Source organism: Coregonus lavaretus (genome assembly GCF_964263955.1).
Source record: "Coregonus lavaretus genome assembly, chromosome: 30".
In the NCBI taxonomy this organism is placed as follows: domain Eukaryota; kingdom Metazoa; phylum Chordata; class Actinopteri; order Salmoniformes; family Salmonidae; genus Coregonus; species Coregonus lavaretus.
The window spans coordinates 20,359,224-20,379,320 of record NC_140017.1 but is presented as its reverse complement, the minus strand read 5'-3'; the positions used below and the strand labels follow the sequence as shown (position 1 = coordinate 20,379,320).

At 46.9% G+C, this 20,097-nt stretch overlaps 1 protein-coding gene across 1 annotated transcript in view; it reads right to left on the bottom strand.

Annotated features, from left to right (window-relative positions):
• Positions 1–20,097, bottom strand: part of LOC311106017 (unconventional myosin-VIIa-like) — a 34,357-nt gene extending 14,260 nt beyond the window's left edge. Inside the window, exons 1-23 of the mRNA XM_084148286.1 lie at positions 20,025–20,097; positions 12,896–13,009; positions 12,555–12,707; positions 11,335–11,519; positions 11,112–11,233; positions 10,856–10,998; positions 9,421–9,534; positions 9,070–9,223; positions 7,272–7,348; positions 6,662–6,781; positions 6,400–6,542; positions 6,068–6,278; positions 5,353–5,488; positions 4,939–5,045; positions 3,594–3,731; positions 3,284–3,442; positions 2,945–3,037; positions 2,109–2,203; positions 1,863–1,947; positions 1,473–1,691; positions 1,257–1,340; positions 457–690; positions 128–331 (exon numbers count right to left, since the gene is read on the bottom strand). Coding sequence (XP_084004412.1) covers positions 128–331; positions 457–690; positions 1,257–1,340; positions 1,473–1,691; positions 1,863–1,947; positions 2,109–2,203; positions 2,945–3,037; positions 3,284–3,442; positions 3,594–3,731; positions 4,939–5,045; positions 5,353–5,488; positions 6,068–6,278; positions 6,400–6,542; positions 6,662–6,781; positions 7,272–7,348; positions 9,070–9,223; positions 9,421–9,534; positions 10,856–10,998; positions 11,112–11,233; positions 11,335–11,519; positions 12,555–12,707; positions 12,896–13,009; positions 20,025–20,042 — 3,108 coding nt within the window. The 5' untranslated portion in view covers positions 20,043–20,097. The remainder of the gene's footprint in view (positions 1–127; positions 332–456; positions 691–1,256; positions 1,341–1,472; positions 1,692–1,862; positions 1,948–2,108; positions 2,204–2,944; positions 3,038–3,283; positions 3,443–3,593; positions 3,732–4,938; positions 5,046–5,352; positions 5,489–6,067; positions 6,279–6,399; positions 6,543–6,661; positions 6,782–7,271; positions 7,349–9,069; positions 9,224–9,420; positions 9,535–10,855; positions 10,999–11,111; positions 11,234–11,334; positions 11,520–12,554; positions 12,708–12,895; positions 13,010–20,024) is intronic.

Below are 20,097 nucleotides of genomic sequence, written 5' to 3'. Positions count from 1 at the left end.
ATAAAAAGAGCAGTTGGGTAGAAGGAGGCTGCCTGAAAGGACAGTCTGACAAACACACATGGTCTACTGGGGTTAGAGGTCAGGGGTTAGGTGTCAGGGGTCAGAGTTGAGAGGTCATGTGACCTACCAGCTGGTCGCCCTCGTCATCATGGAACAGCAGCGGTTGTTTGAGCGGCCGTCGGATGTAGGTGTGTGTGGTGGTGCCCTGGAAATAGGTGGCAGCGAACTTTGCAAACTTATACTCTGACAGGTCATCCTCCTCATCCTCAGGGAGAGGAAGAACATCGTCTAAATCCTCCTCCTCAAGCTCCTTATGGGCACGCTCCAAGTCCTACAAATAGATGCATGCACACACACACACAAAGACACTCAGTGAACGATTTGAACGTAGCCTAGAGCAGATTGTGTTAACTGTAGCAGTGCATCTGTGTGTCCACCAGGTGGCGACCTCCTCACCTCGAACCCAGCTGGTGGCGCTCCCTCATGTCCAGGGAAGGAGTTTGTTGTTCCCAGGAAGCCAAACATCTTATCCACCATGTCAGAGTCGTTCACCGGCTCATGTCTGGCTTTCTCCATCTGCTCCACCATCTCCTTCTTCCTCTGTACCTCCTCTCTCTCTCTCTTCTCTCTTTCCGCGTCCTCCTTCGCTAGCTGGGCTAGTCTCTGCTGGTGGTTACGATCTGCTTCAACCTACAGAAGACTGGGTGTTAATAGGTGTGTGTGTGTGCAGAGGTGTCATGCCCATAGGGGGCACGTGCCCCCTCAGATTTGTCCTAAAAACAACTGTTGTTTCTCTGTAATACTACTAGCCACATAGTAATTTTATGAATAAGCCATTTCAGGCTATCAATCAGAGTAGCTAGCTTGTCTAACTAGCTTAGCTGGCATGCCTGCTGGCAAGGTTGGTAGACTTTAGAAAAGCAAGCAATAACTAAAATGTACTGAATAAGACTCACAATCCTTTCAATCTTTTACCTAGATTTTAGCAGAGATGCAAGAGAAGCATATTTAGTTTCTTTAAATTTAGAACCACCAGTCAGGAGGATACAGACCGCTCAAGAGGTATGCTTAGATATGCAGAAAAAATGACATATTTTTGACATAGAATTAAGCATAGCGATTATGGCTCTAGATCGCAGGGCCTGGCCCCCCTCCGGACCATCCCTAGCCATCCTCACGTACTTTGTGCCCCCTCAGATTGTTGGGGTGCATGACGCCCGTGTGTGTGTGTGTGTGTGTGTGTGTGTATGTCAGACCTTGGCCTTCTTAGCGCTCATCTGGTTCATCAGTTTCTCCTCCTCAGCCAGATGCAGCTTCTCTGCCTCCAACCTCCTCCGATACTGAGAGATAGAGAGAGTGAGAGAAAGGGTTAGGATGAGAGAGTGAGAGAAAGGGTTAGGATGAGAAAGTGAGTGAGAGTGACTGAGGCTTTCTCTCAGTCTGCACTGCATGTGTCTGTGTCTCTGTCTCACCTCTCCCTTCAGTCTCTTGTAGAGGCGTCGTGCGATCATGCCCCGTGTGTAAGCCTGGATGGTGATGACGGCCCATAGGCGGTGTCTAAAGGCCCTTCGGACCAGACAGCCTCTACACCTGGCCTGCAGACCCATCACCCTCTGTCTGGCCACGTGGTACGTTACGTACAGCCGCCTGGAGCGGTACAACGCCTGCAGTCTGGCAAACCCTGCCCGCATCTAGAAGGAGGAGGGGAGGAGAGGGGAGGGGAGGGGAGGGGAGGAGAGGAGGAGGGGAGGGGGAGGAGGAGGAGGAGGAGAGGACATGGAGGAGAAATTGTCATTTGATTAATGATACAAGGAACAGTTCAGCTCATGTCAACGAGAAGTGATCAAGTTTTTAAAACTCACAGCTCCATAGTTCTTGCGACAGTGGTATCCTCGCCACGTCTTCTGGATCATCATGGCCGACTTCCTTATCTTCAGGAATTTGGACCTGTTGAGACGAAGTGATGCGATTGTTAACTCAAAGATGGTTGCTATGACTAAAGTCTGACCTAGTTGCTTTGCCAACAGTCTAAACTGGTTGTTAGGACTACAGTCTCACCTGGTTGCTATGCCAACAGTCTCACCGGGTTGCTATGACTACGGCCTCACCTGTCCTTGAAGCCTCGTACAACCTTCTGGATAAGGATGACCTTGTCCGTGATGGCCTTGTCTCTCTCTATCTCCAACAGCATGTCATGGTGGTCCTAAACAAACACACGCACACGTACAGACACACACAAACCAGAAGTGATCGTCAATAGATTCCAAACAGACATTCTAAAGACCCTCTGATTTATGTTCATGACATCCCTCTCTTTCTCTCATCTGTCCATTTCATCTCTTCCTTTGATCTGTCTGTTTCCTGTAGGGGAAGTGTGGGCGCTGCCCTGGCTTCAATGCGCTGATTTTACTTCATGTTTTACTTCCTGTCCGACCAGCTGGTCGCTCTGATAACGACCTCAGCTATGATGACCATCACCATGGTAACCAGCCCACCACTGACCACTGACCCCACTCCTAGTGCTGTCCTCATTTAACTGTCAACAGAGGCACAACTGTGGTTGAGTTCCACTGCATAGCAAATTTATCTCCCTCTTATTAACACAGGTTATTGTAGACAACTTGCATATTTCAGATCCAAAAATGCAGAGCTTCTCCCAAATGGCACCCTTTTTCCCTATATAGTGCACTACTTTTGACCATTTACATGTTTTATTTTTATTTGTTGTCATTTAGCAGACACTCTTATCCAGAGCGACTTACAGGAGCAATTAGGGTTGTGCCTTGCTCAAGGGCACATCGGCATATTTTTGGCTCAGGGATTCGAACCAGCAACCTTCCGGTTACTGGTCCAACGATCTTAACCGCTAGGCTACCTACCGCCCACACAGAGATCAGGCACCCTAATAAGGTGCCATTTGGGACTCAGCCCAGGAGTTAGTTACCTTGAGGAAGATCTTGGTCTTTCCCATCTGCCAATCATCATCTCTCCCCAGGACAGCTTCCACTATACGCTGACAAGTTCCCCTCAAGTCCTCCTACACACACACACACACACACACACACACACACACACACACACACACACAAACACAAACACATCGAGATCGGACATCGGTGGGCAGGTAACCATTGACAACGGTCACTGACAAGGCAAGCTTTGGCGAAGACTGATCAAGATCAAAACAGCTTGCATTTTTTGGACTACATGACTTTACCCAGATGAGCCCCCCATAGAAGGCTTTTAGTATGACTGGCACATCTAAACTCTAACGGTCACTTACCTGTTTGTATGCAGGTTTGACTCCTGGCATGAGGACTCTGTACCGGTCCACAAACTCAACAAAGGTGTATCTGATTGGATAACCAGCTTTGCGGATACGAATGGTCTCCATCATGCCTGAATACCTCAGCTGACGAACACACAGCTCCCTGTCAAACAGCTGGGAGAGATAACAGACAGACACACAGAGACAGACAGACACACAACAATTACATTTTTACACACACACACACACACACACACACACACACACACACACACACACACACACACACACACACACACACACACACACACACACACACACTCACCATGGGTTTTTTGTACTCATTGGGTTTAATGCAGCGTACAAAGAAGGGCTGACACACACTCAGAGTCCTCATAAGCAGTTCCAGAGAACGCTTGAACTGACTGCTCAGAGTGGGAGAGCGCTTCCTGGTCTCCGTCCCCTAGAACCACACACGCACGCACACACACACAAACACGCACAGACACATCAACACGGGTTAGTAACAATGGATTCTATCCCTTTTCCTCTCACTCTCCTTTTTCCACTCTCTCTCTTTCACTCTGTTAAGTTCCCTTTTATTCCCATACAGGAAACCAGGCTAAATGTAGCTCATATTGTGACAGATATATTTTGATGTCAAGGTTAGAACTGTTTTAAAGTAATGCCAACAACAGTTCTATCAAAGCTATTGTTCTTCAAAACTCAATGTCTAAATACACTGAGTGTACAAAACATTAAGGACACCTTCCTAATATTGAGTTGCACCCCCCCTTTTCCCCTCAGAACAGCCTCAATTTGTCGGGAAAGCAAGCTCATGCGAGAGAGGGGACACCCACTTATACAGACAAGAAACTTGACAATTTTATAAAATGGTAAATGGCCATTATGCGACATCTTCATTATCCACCATCTTTGCAGAGGTGAGAGAGAACCAGGAAGTAGACAGGAAGGGATGTCACCAAATACCAAGTTTAAGGACAGAGAGAGCGAGAGAGGCTCCACTGAACGATGGACGATATGTCTGCTGTACACAGCCATCGGATGGAGGCAGGGAGGGAGGGATGGAGATTATTTCTCCTCTTTTCGTCTTTTACCTTCAGACCAGTGTCAGGTTGGCCCATATTATCACCCGGCAAGTAGCCAACCAGAGACCAAGGCAGACATACATATGTGTGCATGCACACACGTGTGATACGCAGACACACAGATACAAACACACACACACAGATACAAACACACAGACAGAGGAAAGACAGGAGAGACAGAGTAATGTTAGCATCTTGCCACACATTACTGAAGAGACAGAGGGAGGAGAAGAGTGAAAGCAGCATGCCATGCAGAGAAAACAACCCTTGAGACAACTGCGTCCCAAATGGTACCCTATTCCCTATTTGGTACACTACTTCTGATCAGAGCCCTATGTGCACTATAAGGGAATAGGGTGGCATTTGGGATGCAAACCATGAGACAACCAGAACAGACACAGCCGTCTGTCTGAAACGCTTCATGATGACCACTCAGAGAAACTAGCCAACAGGTAAATGAGTGATCTGTGATGTCATCAAGGTGTAGGGAGGAGTGGTGGGTCGAGTGACTGTGTGGCTGCTAGGGCGAAGGGTTGCTTGGGTGACGGAGGGCCATGTTACCATGGCAACATCGGCCTGGAAGATCTGCTTGATGAACTTGTTCCTGGAGGAGTGAACCAGCTGGATGATGTCACCGTGCAGGGTGTCTCTGTTCTTCTCCAAGAAACCTATTATTGATAAGGCTATTAGTTATTGTTTAGGAAATTGGGTTTAGTGTGTCCTATCCTCTATTAGTCCTGAGAAGAACCCTTTACAGTTACTTTTTCATCGAGGGTGGTCATCACAAAACCCTGATGAAGGCTATGGGCCAAAGCATGTAGGTTTTAACATTAAATAAGCATTTTATCAACTTCCACTGTCCTCCAAGAGTTGCTGATTTTGGTCATCATGTTTTATGTGATAATCAGTCAGTCAGTATGTGATAATCAGTCAGTCAGTATGTGATAATCATGTTGCCATAATGTTGTCACGTACCTCGTGTCTCGTAGTAGACCACCCCAGCAAAGTGCTGGATGCCAAACTGGGTCTCATAAGTGTGCTTAGGAGGGATGTAGTTGGTGTTCAATTTATGCTGAGAGTTCAACTTATTCAACATAGTGGTGTCTGTACCCTGAGACAGAGAGAGAGAGAGAGAGAAAGGTGAGAGGGATGGGTTAGGGAGATATGATCTAACTAAGTACCCTGGGAACTGATAGAGTAGGTTTACACAAATATTTGATTACACATTCGTCCTCCTCTCTCCCTCTCTCCTCTTCCTTTTACTTTAGGGAACTACAGATGTAGGATCTTAATTTGAGCCAGTTTGCTACAGCAGGAAAATAGTCCTGCAGCAACAGGAAATGTGAATTATTATGTGGATTATAATTAATTTACATTTTTGTAGGGGTTGATACATTTTTCGTAAGGTGAAATCAAGTCTGAAATGTCTAAATGGAAATTACAAACTTCAGAAGCCTTTTTAAAACTCAAATACACTACAAATTTGACATTTCCTGATCAAATTAAGGTCCTACATCTGTATATGTACTGTATATATCTATAATGTAGTTACATTGGGGAACTTGCTCTCCTCGTCTATGAGGCTGATGATGATCATGGGTTTGATACGATCATGTCTCTCATCCCTTTCTCCCCCACCCCCTATCCTCCTCTCCTCTCCTCTACCTCGGTGTTATACTGTCATCATTACCTTGGGGAACTTGCTCTCCTCGTCTATGAGGCTGATGATGTTCATGGGTTTGATAGCGATCATATCCAGGGCGTCCTGGTTGTCTGTGAACTCGATGTGTTGCCAGTTGATGTGTTCCAGGTTGTATTCCTCCTGCTCCAACTTGAACACATGTCTCACAAAGAACTGCTGCAGGTTCTCGTTGGCAAAGTTAATGCACAGCTGCTCAAAACTGTTGATGGGGAGACACACACACACACACACACACGAACGCAGGGCAGGTAAACCGACAAAAACTGCAGTCAGGTGTGTGTCTCTGTTCTGTTTGTGTGTGTGTGTGTGTGTGTGTGTACCTGTTGATGGTGAAGTTTTCGAAGCCAAAGATGTCTAGTAGACCTATAGAGCGTCTGAGGGCTTTGGGCTCGTGGGACGGAGGCTTGTAGATCGCTGCATTGATCTTCTCTACAATCCACACAAACAGACGACCGTAGATCCCCTACACACACACACACATGCACGCACGCACGCACACAATATACATATGCCAGAGAGTGTGTGAAAAAGTGTGTCACACACCAGAAAGCATATTAATGTTAATGTGTGTGTATGTGTTACCTTGACGAATGCGTCCCGTACGTCCAGAGCCTGCTCTATACTGAGGGGAGTGGAGACTGTTTCTCCTCTAGTGATCAGAGTCCTACTGGTCAGACAGTTCATCAGGTCTTTACAGTTCACCTACACACACACACACACACACACCGCGTGTGCATCGCACGTGAACACACACGATGGACACAGGCAGGCAGGCGCACGCACACGCGTGCACACACAGCAACGTTAAGTTAGAAAACACACTTCTTTCACACCATCAACCAATGTTGACAACAGTCCAGGTTTGTGTGTTTCACCAGTTTGCAACTTGGAGGTGATCACTGCCATGTTATTCACTAAACACTGTTAGCTCTCTCCCCCTCTCTCCCTCCTCCTCTCTCCCTCCCTCCTCCTCCTCTCTCCCTCCCTCCCTCCTCCTTCCCTGTCTTTCCCTCCACCTCCCTATTTCCCTCCCTCCCTCCCCTAGTGGTCTAGGACCCACCTGTAGCTCTCCAGCAGCTATGACATAACTAGTTCAGGTTACAGGTTACTGCTGTACAACCACTCAGTGGATAGAGTAGGTGTGTATGTACAGTAGGATCATGGGTACAGTGTGTGTGTGTGCGTGTGTTACCTCCAGAAGTGTAGCAGCAGAAGTCAGGTCTACGCTGCGGACCACCTCACAGGCATCCAGGTTGTCATAGGTACGAGCTAGGGGTCAGGGGTCAGAGGTTGGAGGTAGGTGACAGTGAAGTCAGCATGATGTCATTCAAATATGTACAGTTGAAGTCGGAAGTTTACATACACCTTAGCCAAATACATTTAAACTCCGTTTTTCACAATTCCTGACATTTAATCCTAGTAAAAAGTCCCTGTCTTAGGTCAGTTAGGATCACCACTTTATTTTAAGAATGCGAAATATCAGAATAATAGTAGAGAGAATGATTTACTTCAGCTTTTATTTCTTTCATCACATTCCCAGTGGGTCAGGAGTTTACTTATACTCAATTAGTATTTGGTAGCATTGCCTTGAAATTGTTTAACTTGGGTCAAATGATTCTGGTAGCCTTCCACAAGCTTCCCACAATAAGTTGGGTGAATTTTGGCCCATTCCTCCTGACAGAGCTCGTGTAACTGAGTCAGGTTTGTAGGCCTCCTTGCTCGCACACGCTTTTTCAGTTCTGCCCACAAATGTTCTATAGGATTGAGATCAAGGCTTTGTGATGGCCACTCCAATACGTTGACTTTGTCGCCATTTTGCCACAACTTTGGAAGTATGCTTGGGGTCATTGTCCATTTGGAAGACCCATTTGCGACCAAGCTTTAACTTCCTGACTGATGTCTTGAGATGTTGCTTCAATATATCCACATAATATTCCTTCCTCATGACGCCATCTATTTTGTGAAGTGCACCAGTCCCTCCTGCAGCAAAGCACCCCCACAGCATGATGCTGCCACCCCCGTGCTTCACGGTTGAGATGGTGTTCTTCAGCTTGCAAGACCCCCTTTTTCCTCCAAACATAACGATGGTCATTATAGCCAAACAGTTCTATTTTTGTTTCATCAGACCAGAGGACATTTCTCCAAAAAGTACAATCTTTGTCCCCATGTGCAGTTGCAAACCATAGTCTGGCTTTTTTATGGAGGTTTTGGAGCAGTGGCTTCTTCCTTGCTGAGCGGCCTTTCAGGTTATGTCGATATAGGACTAGTTTTACTGTGGATATAGATACTTTTGTACCCGTTTGCTCCAGCATCTTCACAAGGTCCTTTGCTGTTGTTCTGGGATTGATTTGCACTTTTCGCACCAAAGTACGTTAATCTCTAGGAGACAGAATGCGTCTCCTTCTTGAGCGGTATGATGGCTGCGTGGTCCCATGGTGTTTATACTTGTGTACTATTGTTTGTACACATGAACATGGTACCTTCAGGCGTTTGGAAATTGCTCCCAAGGATGAACCACTGAGTTTGAAGGTAGGCCTTGAAATACATCCACAGGTACACCTCCAATTGACTCAAATTATGTCAATTAGCCTATCAGAAGCTTCTAAAGCCATGATATCATTTTCTGGAATTTTCCAAGCTGTTTAAAGGCACAGTCAACTTAGTGTATGTAAACTTCTGACCCACTGGAATTGTGATACAGTGAATTATAAGTGAAATAATTTGTCTGTAAACAATTGTTGTAAAAATGACTTGTGTCATGCACAAAGTAGATATCCTAACCGACTTGCCAAAACTATAGTTTGTTAACAAGAAATTTGTGGAGTGGTTGAAAAACAAGTTTTAATGACTCCAATCTAAGTGTATGTAAACTTCCGACTTCAACTGTATGTCTGTGTGTGTATGTGTGAGTGTGTGTGCACGCGCACGGACGCACATGCATGTGTGCATTTGTGCATTAATGCGTGCATTTGTGTGTGTGTACCTATTACCTTCATAACGCAGGTTCCCCATATGTAGTATAGAGGCCAATAGTTTGGAGATCATCCAATTCTCAGTGTCAGAGAACATCAACACCTTCATGGCTGATTGGATGTTTGAATACTCCTTCATATCATCACGACCATCACACACAGTACACTTCCCCTGGAGAGGAGAGGAGAGGAGAGGAGAGGAGAGGAGAGGAGAGGAGAGGAGAGGAGAGGAGAGGAGAGGAGAGGAGAGGAGAGGAGAGGAGAGGAGAGGAGAGGAGAGGAGAGGAGAGGAGAGAACTTTAGTTGAATTATATTTTCTCACTACTGTTATAATAACGTTGTTAAAGTGTTAGCTAAGTGTTGTCCTACTATAGTAAGGTAGCTGTAGTCTGTGGCTTTCCCTAGTCCCAGTTTCTTCTTCTGGTCTGAAGGCATGCCCTTCAACATACAGTAGAAGATATGGTAGTTCCTCTCATCACGAGCCTGCAGGGAGAGAGGGAATAGGATGATGCAATCTCTATCGCACTCCACACTGCCCTTTCCCACCTGGACAAGAGGAACACCTACGTGAGAATGCTATTCATTGACTACAGCTCAGCATTCAACACCATAGTGCCCTCTAAGCTCATCACTAAGCTAAGGATCCTGGGACTAAACACCTCCCTCTGCAACTGGATCCTGGACTTCCTGACGGGCCGCCCCCAGGTGGTAAGGGTAGGTAACAACACATCTGCCACACTGATCCTCAACACGGGGGCCCCTCAGGGGTGCGTGCTCAGTCCCCTCCTGTACTCTCTGTTCACCCATGACTGCATGGCCAGGCACGACTCCAACACCATCATTAAGTTTGCCGACGACACAACAGTGGTAGGCCTGATCACCGACAACGATGAGACAGCCTATAGGGAGGAGGTCAGAGATCTGGCTGTGTGGTGGCAGGACAACAACCTCTCCCTCAACGTGACCAAGACAAAGGAGATGATTGTGGACTACAGGAAAAAAAAGAGGACTGAGCACGCCCCCATTCTCATCGACGGGGCTGTAGTGGAACAGGTTGAGAGCTTCAAGTTCCTTGGTGTCCACATCACCAACGAACTATCATGGTCCAAACACACCAAGACAGTCGTGAAGAGGGCACGACAAAGCCTATTCCCCCTCAGGAGACTAAAAAGATTTGGCATGGGTCCTCAGATCCTCAAAAAATTCTACAGCTGCACCATCGAGAGCATCCTGACTGGTTGCATCACCGCCTGGTATGGCAACTGCTTGGCCTCTGACCGCAAGGCACTACAGAGGGTAGTGCGTACGGCCCAGTACATCACTGGGGCAAAGCTCCCTGCCATTCAGGACCTCTATACCAGGCGGTGTCAGAGGAAGGCCCTCAAAATTGTCAAAGACTCCAGCCACCCTAGTCATAGACTGTTCTCTCTGCTACCGCACGGCAAGCGGTACCGGAGTGCCAAGTCTAGGTCCAAAAGACTTCTCAACAGCTTCTACCCCCAAGCCATAAGACTCCTGAACAGCTAATCATGGCTACCCGGACTATTTGCACTGCCCCCCCACCCCATCCTTTTTACGCTGCTGCTACTCTGTTAAGTATTTATGCATAGTCACTTTAACTCTACCCACATGTACATATTTCCTCAACTACCTCAACTAGCCGGTGCCCCCGCACATTGACTCTGCAACGGTACCCCCCTGTACACTGCCTGTTGCAAAACGTTTTGCTACATTTTGCTATGGTGTGCACTAATGAATACAACCCTGCCTGCAGAACCTATAACCCCGCCCCCTGAATCCATACCTGTCTGCAGACCCGTGACTTCTCCAGCAGGTACTGTTCTATCTTGGCCCCCTCTATGGCTCCTCTCTTGTTGAAGTGGATGTCAATGTATTTCCCAAAGCGGCTAGAGTTATCATTACGGATCGTCTTAGCGTTACCAAACGCTGCGGACAGACAACACAAAGCCCTCAACACTCACAACTATAAGTAAAATAACTACTATAGGGTTCATTATTGTGAATGTGTGTATGTGTGTATGTGTGTGTGTGTGTCCTACCCTCCAGTATAGGATTAGCCTCCAGGACCTGTTGTTCTATCCAGGAGTGTTGTCCACTGATGGCTGCTAGGAACTGGAGGATCAGCTTAGTGCTCTCTGTCTTTCCTGCTCCAGACTCTCCACTGAGAACACACACACAATGTGATCTGACTTGGTGCTCTCACGCGCTTCTGAGAACACACACACACACCCAGGCACACACACCCCTCTCCCGCTCACACACCTGATGATGCAGCACTGGTCTCTGTTGTTTCTCTGCATGTTGAAGTAACAGTTATCTGCGATGGCAAAGATGTGTGGAGACATCTCTCCTATCTTCTTATTGGTGTACAGACGGATCTGGTCAGCTGTGTAGATGGGCAGCACCTGGTAGGGGTTTACCGCCACCAGGATAGAGCCTGTATACGTCTGGAGGGGATGGGGTAGAGGGCAAAGGGCAAAGGTAGGACACCAAATCAAAGATCCTACAAATGGAAAGCTAGGATGGGTCATGCAGTGCTGTGCAGTGTTGTATTAGAGATGAGATGCACGTTAGTACAACAACTCTGCATTCTGTGATCAGTTTAAATGGACAGACAGACAGGCACATCGCAGCAGGACAGTAGTACTTTATAGTTGGCCATTCTCATTTACCTGCCACATGAAAATGAGGGGAGGATGACGTCTGTGTGTACGTGTGTGTTGGGAGCAGAGGTGACGTGGGTTTCGTCTCTCAGTCGGTGCAGTCAGTGAAAATTGAGTATCAGTAACAGTCACTGGAGCACCAACCGCCCGACAGCCATGATAGAAATGGAGTAACACTAGTAGCTCATGCACATATCTACTCTCACACACACTCACAAAGACATACAAACGCTAACACATGCACTCATACACCCACACACTCAGAAAGACAGACACACACACTCATACGAACACTCATACACCCACACACCCAGACACACTGGTGGTGAGTATGTCAGCCATGCATGATGCCCCTGTACTTACTCTCCCACCACAGTTAGTCTACAGAAAGGAAGGAGAAAACAAGAAAGAGAGAGAGGGGGAAGGAGGAAGAGGAGGGACAGAGAGTGAGGGAGGAAGAAGGGAGAGAAAGAGGAAAAACAATGCAAAAGCACAGGTTGACTGAGGGCAGGAGAGACAAACAGATAGAGGGAAGGAAGAAGTAGGAGGAGAGAGAGAGAGAGAGAGAGAGAGAGAGAGAGAGAGAGAGAGAGAGAGAGAGAGAGAGAGAGAGAGAGAGAGAGAGACCTCTGGTCGGGCCTCAAACTGGGTTCTGGATGACAACTACAGCTCCTAGCAGTAGTAGTATAGTAGTAGTACTGCAGTAGTAGTATAGTAGTAGTATAGTAGTAGTACTCACATATATAAGGTGTTCCCTATATCGCATGAGCAGGTTGTAGTACTTCGGTAGTATAGCAGTAGTACAGTAGTAGTACTTACATATATAAGGTGTTCTGTATATCGTATAAGCAGGTTGCGGAGGATGCCGGCCTCATTGAGGTCTCCCAGGCGGATCATGTCCTCCACCCCGTGGATGGAGGTGGGGTGCATGGGCTTAATGTTGGTTGCATTCTGAGGGGATATCCAATGCTCCTGGAGAAAGAAGGGGCTATTTGTGTAGGGCTGGAACAAATCCCTGCATCATTTTGGCCACCCCAAATTATTATTTTGTGTGAATGTTGAGAGAATGCTTTGTAAATGTTGGGTGAATGATGTGAGAACGTTGTAAGAAGGTTGTGTGAATGTTGTATAAATGTGTTCTGTGGATGTTTGAGACTCACGTTTCCCTCATCATCCAGAACCTGTATCTGTCCAGAGTCACAGAGTTTGACCACGGCTCCGATGGGGACGACAAACTCCCGGCCCGTCTTCAGGTCCAACCACACATAGTCCCCCTTGGAGAGGAGAAATACAATAACCCATCAAACCAACACAATACATGGTTTGAGTCCCAAATGGCACTGTAATCCCTATATAGAGCACTAGGTATGTAGGGAATAGTGCACCATTTGGAACGGAGCTAGTATATTTACAGGTCCACATATTGAGAGGGAGAGGGAGAAAGAGAGAGAGAGGGAGAAAGAGAGAGAGAGGGAGAAAGAGAGAGAAAGAGAGAGAGAGAGGGCAAAGTATTATTAAAGCAGAAGGTGTATTGCAGACATATACAGTGAGGGAAAAAGTATTTGATCCCCTGCTGATTTTGTACGTTTGCCCACTGACAAAGACATGATCAGTCTATAATTTTAATGGTAGGTTTATTTGAACAGTGAGAGACAGAATAACAACAAAAAAATCCGGAAAAACGCATGTCAAAAATGTTATAAATTGATTTGCATTTTAATGAGGGAAATAAGTATTTGACCCCTCTGCATAACATGACTTAGTACTTGGTGGCAAAACCCTTGTTGGCAATCACAGAGGTCAGATGTTTCTTGTAGTTGGCCACCAGGTTTGCACACATCTCAGGAGGGATTTTGTCCCACTCCTCTTTGCAGATCTTCTCCAAGTCATTAGGGTTTCGAGCCTGACGTTTGGCAACTCGAACCTTCAGCTCCCTCCACAGATTTTTTATGGGATTAAGGTCTGGAGAATGGCTAGGCCACTCCAGGACCTTAATGTGCTTCTTCTTGAGCCACTCCTTTGTTGCCTTGGCCGTGTGTTTTGGGTCATTGTCATGCTGGAATACCCATCCACGACCCATTTTCAATGCCCTGGCTGAGGGAAGGAGGTTCTCACCCAAGATTTGACAGTACATGGCCCCGTCCATCGTCCCTTTGATGCGGTGAAGTTGTCCTGTCCCCTTAGCAGAAAAACACCCCCAAAGCATAATGTTTCCACCTCCATGTTTGACGGTGGGGATTGTGTTATTGGGGTCGTAGACAGCATTCCTCCTCCTCCAAACACGGCGAGTTGAGTTGATGCCAAAGAGCTCCATTTTGGTCTCATCTGACCACAATACTTTCACCCAGTTCTCCTCTGAATCATTCAGATGTTCATTGGCAAACTTCAGATGGGCCTGTATATGTGCTTTCTTGAGCAGGGGGACCTTGCGGGCGCTGCAGGATTTCAGTCCTTCACGGCGTAGTGCGTTACCAATTGTTTTCTTGGTGACTATGGTTCCAGCTGACTTGAGAACATTGACAAGATCCTCCCGTGTAGTTCTGGGCTGATTCCTCACCGTTCTCATGATCATTGCAACTCCACGAGGTGAGATCTTGCATGGAGCCCCAGGCCGAGGGAGATTGACAGTTCTTTTGTGTTTCTCCATTTGCGAATAATCGCACCAACTGTTGTCACCTTCTCACCAAGCTGCTTGGCGATGGTCTTGTAGCCCATTCCAGCCTTGTAGCCCATTCCAGTCTACAATCCTGTCCCTGACATCCTTGGAGAGCTCTTTGGTCTTGGCCATGGTGGAGAGTTTGGAATCTGATTGATTGATTGCTTCTGTGGACAGGTGTCTTTTATACAGGTAACAAGCTGAGATTAGGAGCACTCCCTTTAAGAGTGTGCTCCTAATCTCAGCTCGTTACCTGTATAAAAGACACCTGGGAGCCAGAAATCTTTCTGATTGAGAGGGGGTCAAATACTTATTTCCCTCATTAAAATGCAAATCATTTTATAACATTTTTGACATCCGTTTTTCTGGATTTCTTTGTTGTTATTCTGTCTCTCACTGTTCAAATAAACCTATCATTAAAATTATAGACTGATCATTTCTTTGTCAGTGGGCAAACGTACAAAATCAGCAGGGGATCAAATACTTTTTTCCCTCACTGTAAGAGGTGGTGATATGGTTGATAAAGATGACGTCTTAGAGCAGTACTGACAGGGTTCAGTGTCATAATTAACCAATAAGGCACAAGGAGGTGTGGTATATGGCCAATATACCACGGCTAAGGGCTGTTCTTAAGCAGGACACAACGCAGAGTGCCTGGATACAGCCCTTAGCCATGGTATATTGGCCATATACCACAAACCTTTCAGTGCTCAAACCACCCAGTTTATAATCAACATTATACAATGATGTCATCAGTGTCACACACACACACAGCTGTGCATCAGGCCTAACAACCCCCCCCCCCCTAACAACCAATGTGATGTATTATTTACAATATACCTCTGCCTCTTGAACCTGATTGCTTTTTCATAAACAGCAAAATGAAGTGTCTAATACAATCTTTCCCTTGGGGACAAAGTTTTATTGTATTGTAAACATGACTTTTATATGGTAAACCAATTATAACACTGCCTAAGCTCCTCTGATAGCGCAACAAGATTACCTGCAATCCATTCCCATTACTAAACACAGTCCTACACACACACACACACACACACACACACACACACACACACACACACACACACACACAGTACACACACACACAGTACACACACACTTTAAACACCCACACACACACACACTGTACACACACACACAGTGTTGTAGTCCTACCGGTAGCAGTGTAGAGTGCTTGAAGACAGTGTTGACATTACGTACTAGAGCCCATTTAGCCTGGTCTTTCTCATAAAGGTCCACATAGTCACGACGCTTGTACATCCTCACTGTTAGTCCACGCACACACAGACAACCCTCAATGTCTTCCACTGGCCAAACCCTAGTCCTCCAGTACTCTATTCCTCACATATAGACCCCACACACACCTTCTCAAAGTCTTCCACCATCCAATCCTAATTTGCCCAGTAGTCCAGTCCTCAAGTCCTATACACATCCCACTAACTTCACACCAGGTCGCCAACGGTAATGTGATGTCACTTCCTGTCCAGGTGTGTTCTGATATCAAAGATGGTGCAATTAATATTGGCTCCACCTCTTCCTCTCTGGTTCTAAGTTTGAGAGCAGGAACGAGTAATAATAGAAAAATAACAATCCACTGTCCTCCCCGCCTCCGGCCAACACTGCTCCTATACAGAGTTAAAGTCTGTCTGTCTGTCTGTGGAACAGGCTCAGACCCACACAGACAGATAAAAACAACAGCAACAAGAGAGAGAAGGCTGTCTGTGTGACTGTCTAGAGGACCTCCTGAGAGAGACAGCTACAGGATGAAACAAGACCCCTGGGTAGATCTACTCCTCCTCTCCTTCTTCCTTCCTCTCCTCTTTCTGTTCCTCTGCTCCTGGAAACTGAATCTAGGTCCTTGTGCTGTGTGTCCGTCTGCTCTCGTCTTCTTGATTCACTAACACCATCTCTGCTCTCTCCCTTTTCTCTCTCTCTCTGTCCCTCTATCTCTCTCTGTCCCTCTCTCTCGCTCTGTCCCTCTCTCTCGCTCTGTCCCTCTGTCCCTCTCTCTCTGTCCCTCTCTCTCTATGTCCCTCTCTCTCTCTGTCCCTCTCTCTCTGTCCCTCTCTCTCTCTGTCCCTCTCTCTCTCTCTGTCCCTCTCTCTCTCTCTGTCCCTCTCTCTCTCTGTCCCGCTCTCTCTCTGTCCCGCTCTCTCTCTGTCCCGCTCACTCTCTGTCCCTCTCACTCTCTGTCCCTCTCTCTCTCTGTCCCTCTCACTCTCTCAGAGAGGAATGGAGGGGAGGAGTGTTGGGTGGAGAGATAGAGAGAGGGATGGGGGCTGAGTGGTAGCATCATTTCCTCTGTGTGTTATATGTCTGTTTAATTAAGTAAATACCCCTCTGGCAAACGACCTGGGACTGGACTGAACACTACACCACAGGACACAGCTGTCACACACACAAGCACAATCACGCAGGCAGGCAGACACACACACACACACACACACACACACACACACACACACACACACACCTGTCACCAGTGCCAAAACCACTATCAGCAACCACAGTCTCAATAATTCATAAAGCCTACCAGATCTGTTGGGTGTCTTGGTATCCCCCTCCATCCTTCTCTAGTCCCCTCTCTCTCTTTGTCTCTCATTAATTTTCTCTCTCTGTCTTTTTCTCTCCCCCCTCTCTCTGTCATTCCTATATGCCTTATCAGATAGGTGTGTCTTCCATGCAGTAGGATAGCAATAGTAATATTAATGTGGGACAATTCTATCCAGCATCAGGGTTGACTTTTTCACTAGCTTTGAGATGGACATTGTAGCGATTGAAGGGGATCAGCCACAACGTCACGAACCAACAATATAAAACACACCAAGAGCCTCTGTTGAATTCTATCTTTACCAACTTAGTCCCTCTCTCTCTGTCCCTCTCTCTCTCTGTCCCTCTCTCTCTCTCTGTCCCTCTCTCTCTCTCTGTCCCTCTCTCTCTCTGTCCCGCTCTCTCTCTGTCCCGCTCTCTCTCTGTCCCGCTCACTCTCTGTCCCTCTCACTCTCTGTCCCTCTCTCTCTCTGTCCCTCTCACTCTCTCAGAGAGGAATGGAGGGGAGGAGTGTTGGGTGGAGAGATAGAGAGAGGGATGGGGGCTGAGTGGTAGCATCATTTCCTCTGTGTGTTATATGTCTGTTTAATTAAGTAAATACCCCTCTGGCAAACGACCTGGGACTGGACTGAACACTACACCACAGGACACAGCTGTCACACACACAAGCACAATCACGCAGGCAGGCAGACACACACACACACACACACACACACACACACACACACACACCTGTCACCAGTGCCAAAACCACTATCAGCAACCACAGTCTCAATAATTCATAAAGCCTACCAGATCTGTTGGGTGTCTTGGTATCCCCCTCCATCCTTCTCTAGTCCCCTCTCTCTCTTTGTCTCTCATTAATTTTCTCTCTCTGTCTTTTTCTCTCCCCCCTCTCTCTGTCATTCCTATATGCCTTATCAGATAGGTGTGTCTTCCATGCAGTAGGATAGCAATAGTAATATTAATGTGGGACAATTCTATCCAGCATCAGGGTTGACTTTTTCACTAGCTTTGAGATGGACATTGTAGCGATTGAAGGGGATCAGCCACAACGTCACGAACCAACAATATAAAACACACCAAGAGCCTCTGTTGAATTCTATCTTTACCAACTTAACCCCAGAGCACCTGGGAAGCACCTGGGACAGGTATTAGGACTGGACGCGGGTGCGACAGGTGACAAGGGGGCTGTGTGCGGCGTGACGATGATGTAATGTCAGAGTTGACGGTCACACTGTGCGGACAATCACCATCTATTCACACGACGCCAGCGTCCCTCTCTCCTCCTAGTCTGGTAAATAATTCACTGAGAGCTGGCTGCTGTTATCAGAGACACACACTAACCATAACAAACACAGACAAACACAGGGAGAGGAGACACATAAAAACCCTACCCTACCGCTTACAGACCCAAGCTCCAGAGAAGACCAGGTACCATCCTGCCTCCTAGGGGTTTTCAGTAAATATTACACCACAAACCACAGCTCATATGACTACAATAAACAGCACCAGCATAAGCAATTTACTCCAGCATAAGCAATGACCAGATTAACATTGGTCCGAACCACAATATGTATTTTCAGGGCATAAGCTACCAAGCCAAGAGTCACTATCTGCGTCTCAAATGGCCCCTATTCCCTTGTGTACTACTTTTGACCTGGTCCCATACAGGCTCTAGTCAAAATTAGACTAGTGCACAATAAAGGGTATAGGGTGCTATTTGGAACGCAGCCCGTGTTACTGGTACCCTGGGCCACAACATCGAGTGATGTCTCAATAATAAGTGATTTACGCAGGCAATGAGACCTCAGTTCATTTGCATTTAGATAGAGTCAAAGGTCACAGCAAAAGGTATTGATTGGCTGATTGAACAGACAATTGACACCAATCAACACTGGTCAATAAAACCAGCCATCCCTCTGCTTTCTGCTTCAATTAACACTGCATATATTATCTAAAAACACTCAACAAGACATCCAACACACACTTCTAACACTGTTATTACTGGTCTAACACACACACCACACACACTCTCTCAATGCAGATACCATCCTCATGTGTAAGCCCCCCAACACCCCCTGTGCAGAGTGATCAGCCACACACATACATGCACGTACACACACAACGCACATACACTCCTCCTCCCCCTGTCCTCTCTATTGTGTTTGGTCAGTGAGAGATTAATGGATGCCAGTCTCTCATCAGGGAGGAATGTGAGCAGAACACAACAACACCACCACTGAACAGCACACGGTCACCATGGCGACAACACACTGTCACCATAAACTACAATATAAACTACACCTGGAACCAGTTGTGAGTTGTGACTAGCTGAGCTTGGTTTAGCTTGAATAGTCACTAGAGTGCTAAATCTGCCAGTTTCTGATAGTGCTTGACCCAGGTCTGATGGCTACTGTATGCATGGTAACAGTACCTATATGAGGGTAGTTATGGTTACCTGTATGAGGGTGGGGCATATGTAGCTGAGGCAACGGACACTGCTGTCCCAGCCTTCGATTGGCCAAGGCTCTGCTGAAGTCATTGCTAATTTCGCCATGGTAAACTCATATCAGGGTGTGTGTTCAATCTGTTCCTCTCTCAGCAACATTCCTCTGGCTGCTAGTGTGGCCTCCTGTTGATCTCTTCAAAAGAATCTTAGAACTTCACTGTTAGACTTTTCTCTCTCTCTCTCTCTCTCTCTCTCTCTCTCTCTCTCTCTCTCTCTCTCTCTCTCTCTCTCTCTCTCTCTCTCTCTCTCTCTCTCTCTCTCTCTCTCTCTCTCTCTCTCTCTCTCTCTCTCTCTCTCTCTCTCTCTCTCTCTCTCTCTCTCTGAGGTGTGTATGTGTAGGGGCCTGTTCAGCTGAAGAGGAGCCATTGTCAGGGGTGATTAGAGGATCAGAAAGGCTGACGAGCCGAACACCACATCTACTGGACATCAAGAAGACCGACACACACAAGCACACCCCGCACCTGACACTCCTGCAATGGAGTGGAAAAGCGTCTGTCTTGTTCGCCTCTGAAATATACCAGAAAGATAGAGCACGAGTGTGTGTGTTCACCTGCTGCAGAATGACCATGACTCTGGTTTCTGAGTTTATTCCTGGACATCAGAAGACTCCACGTGTCCACCCT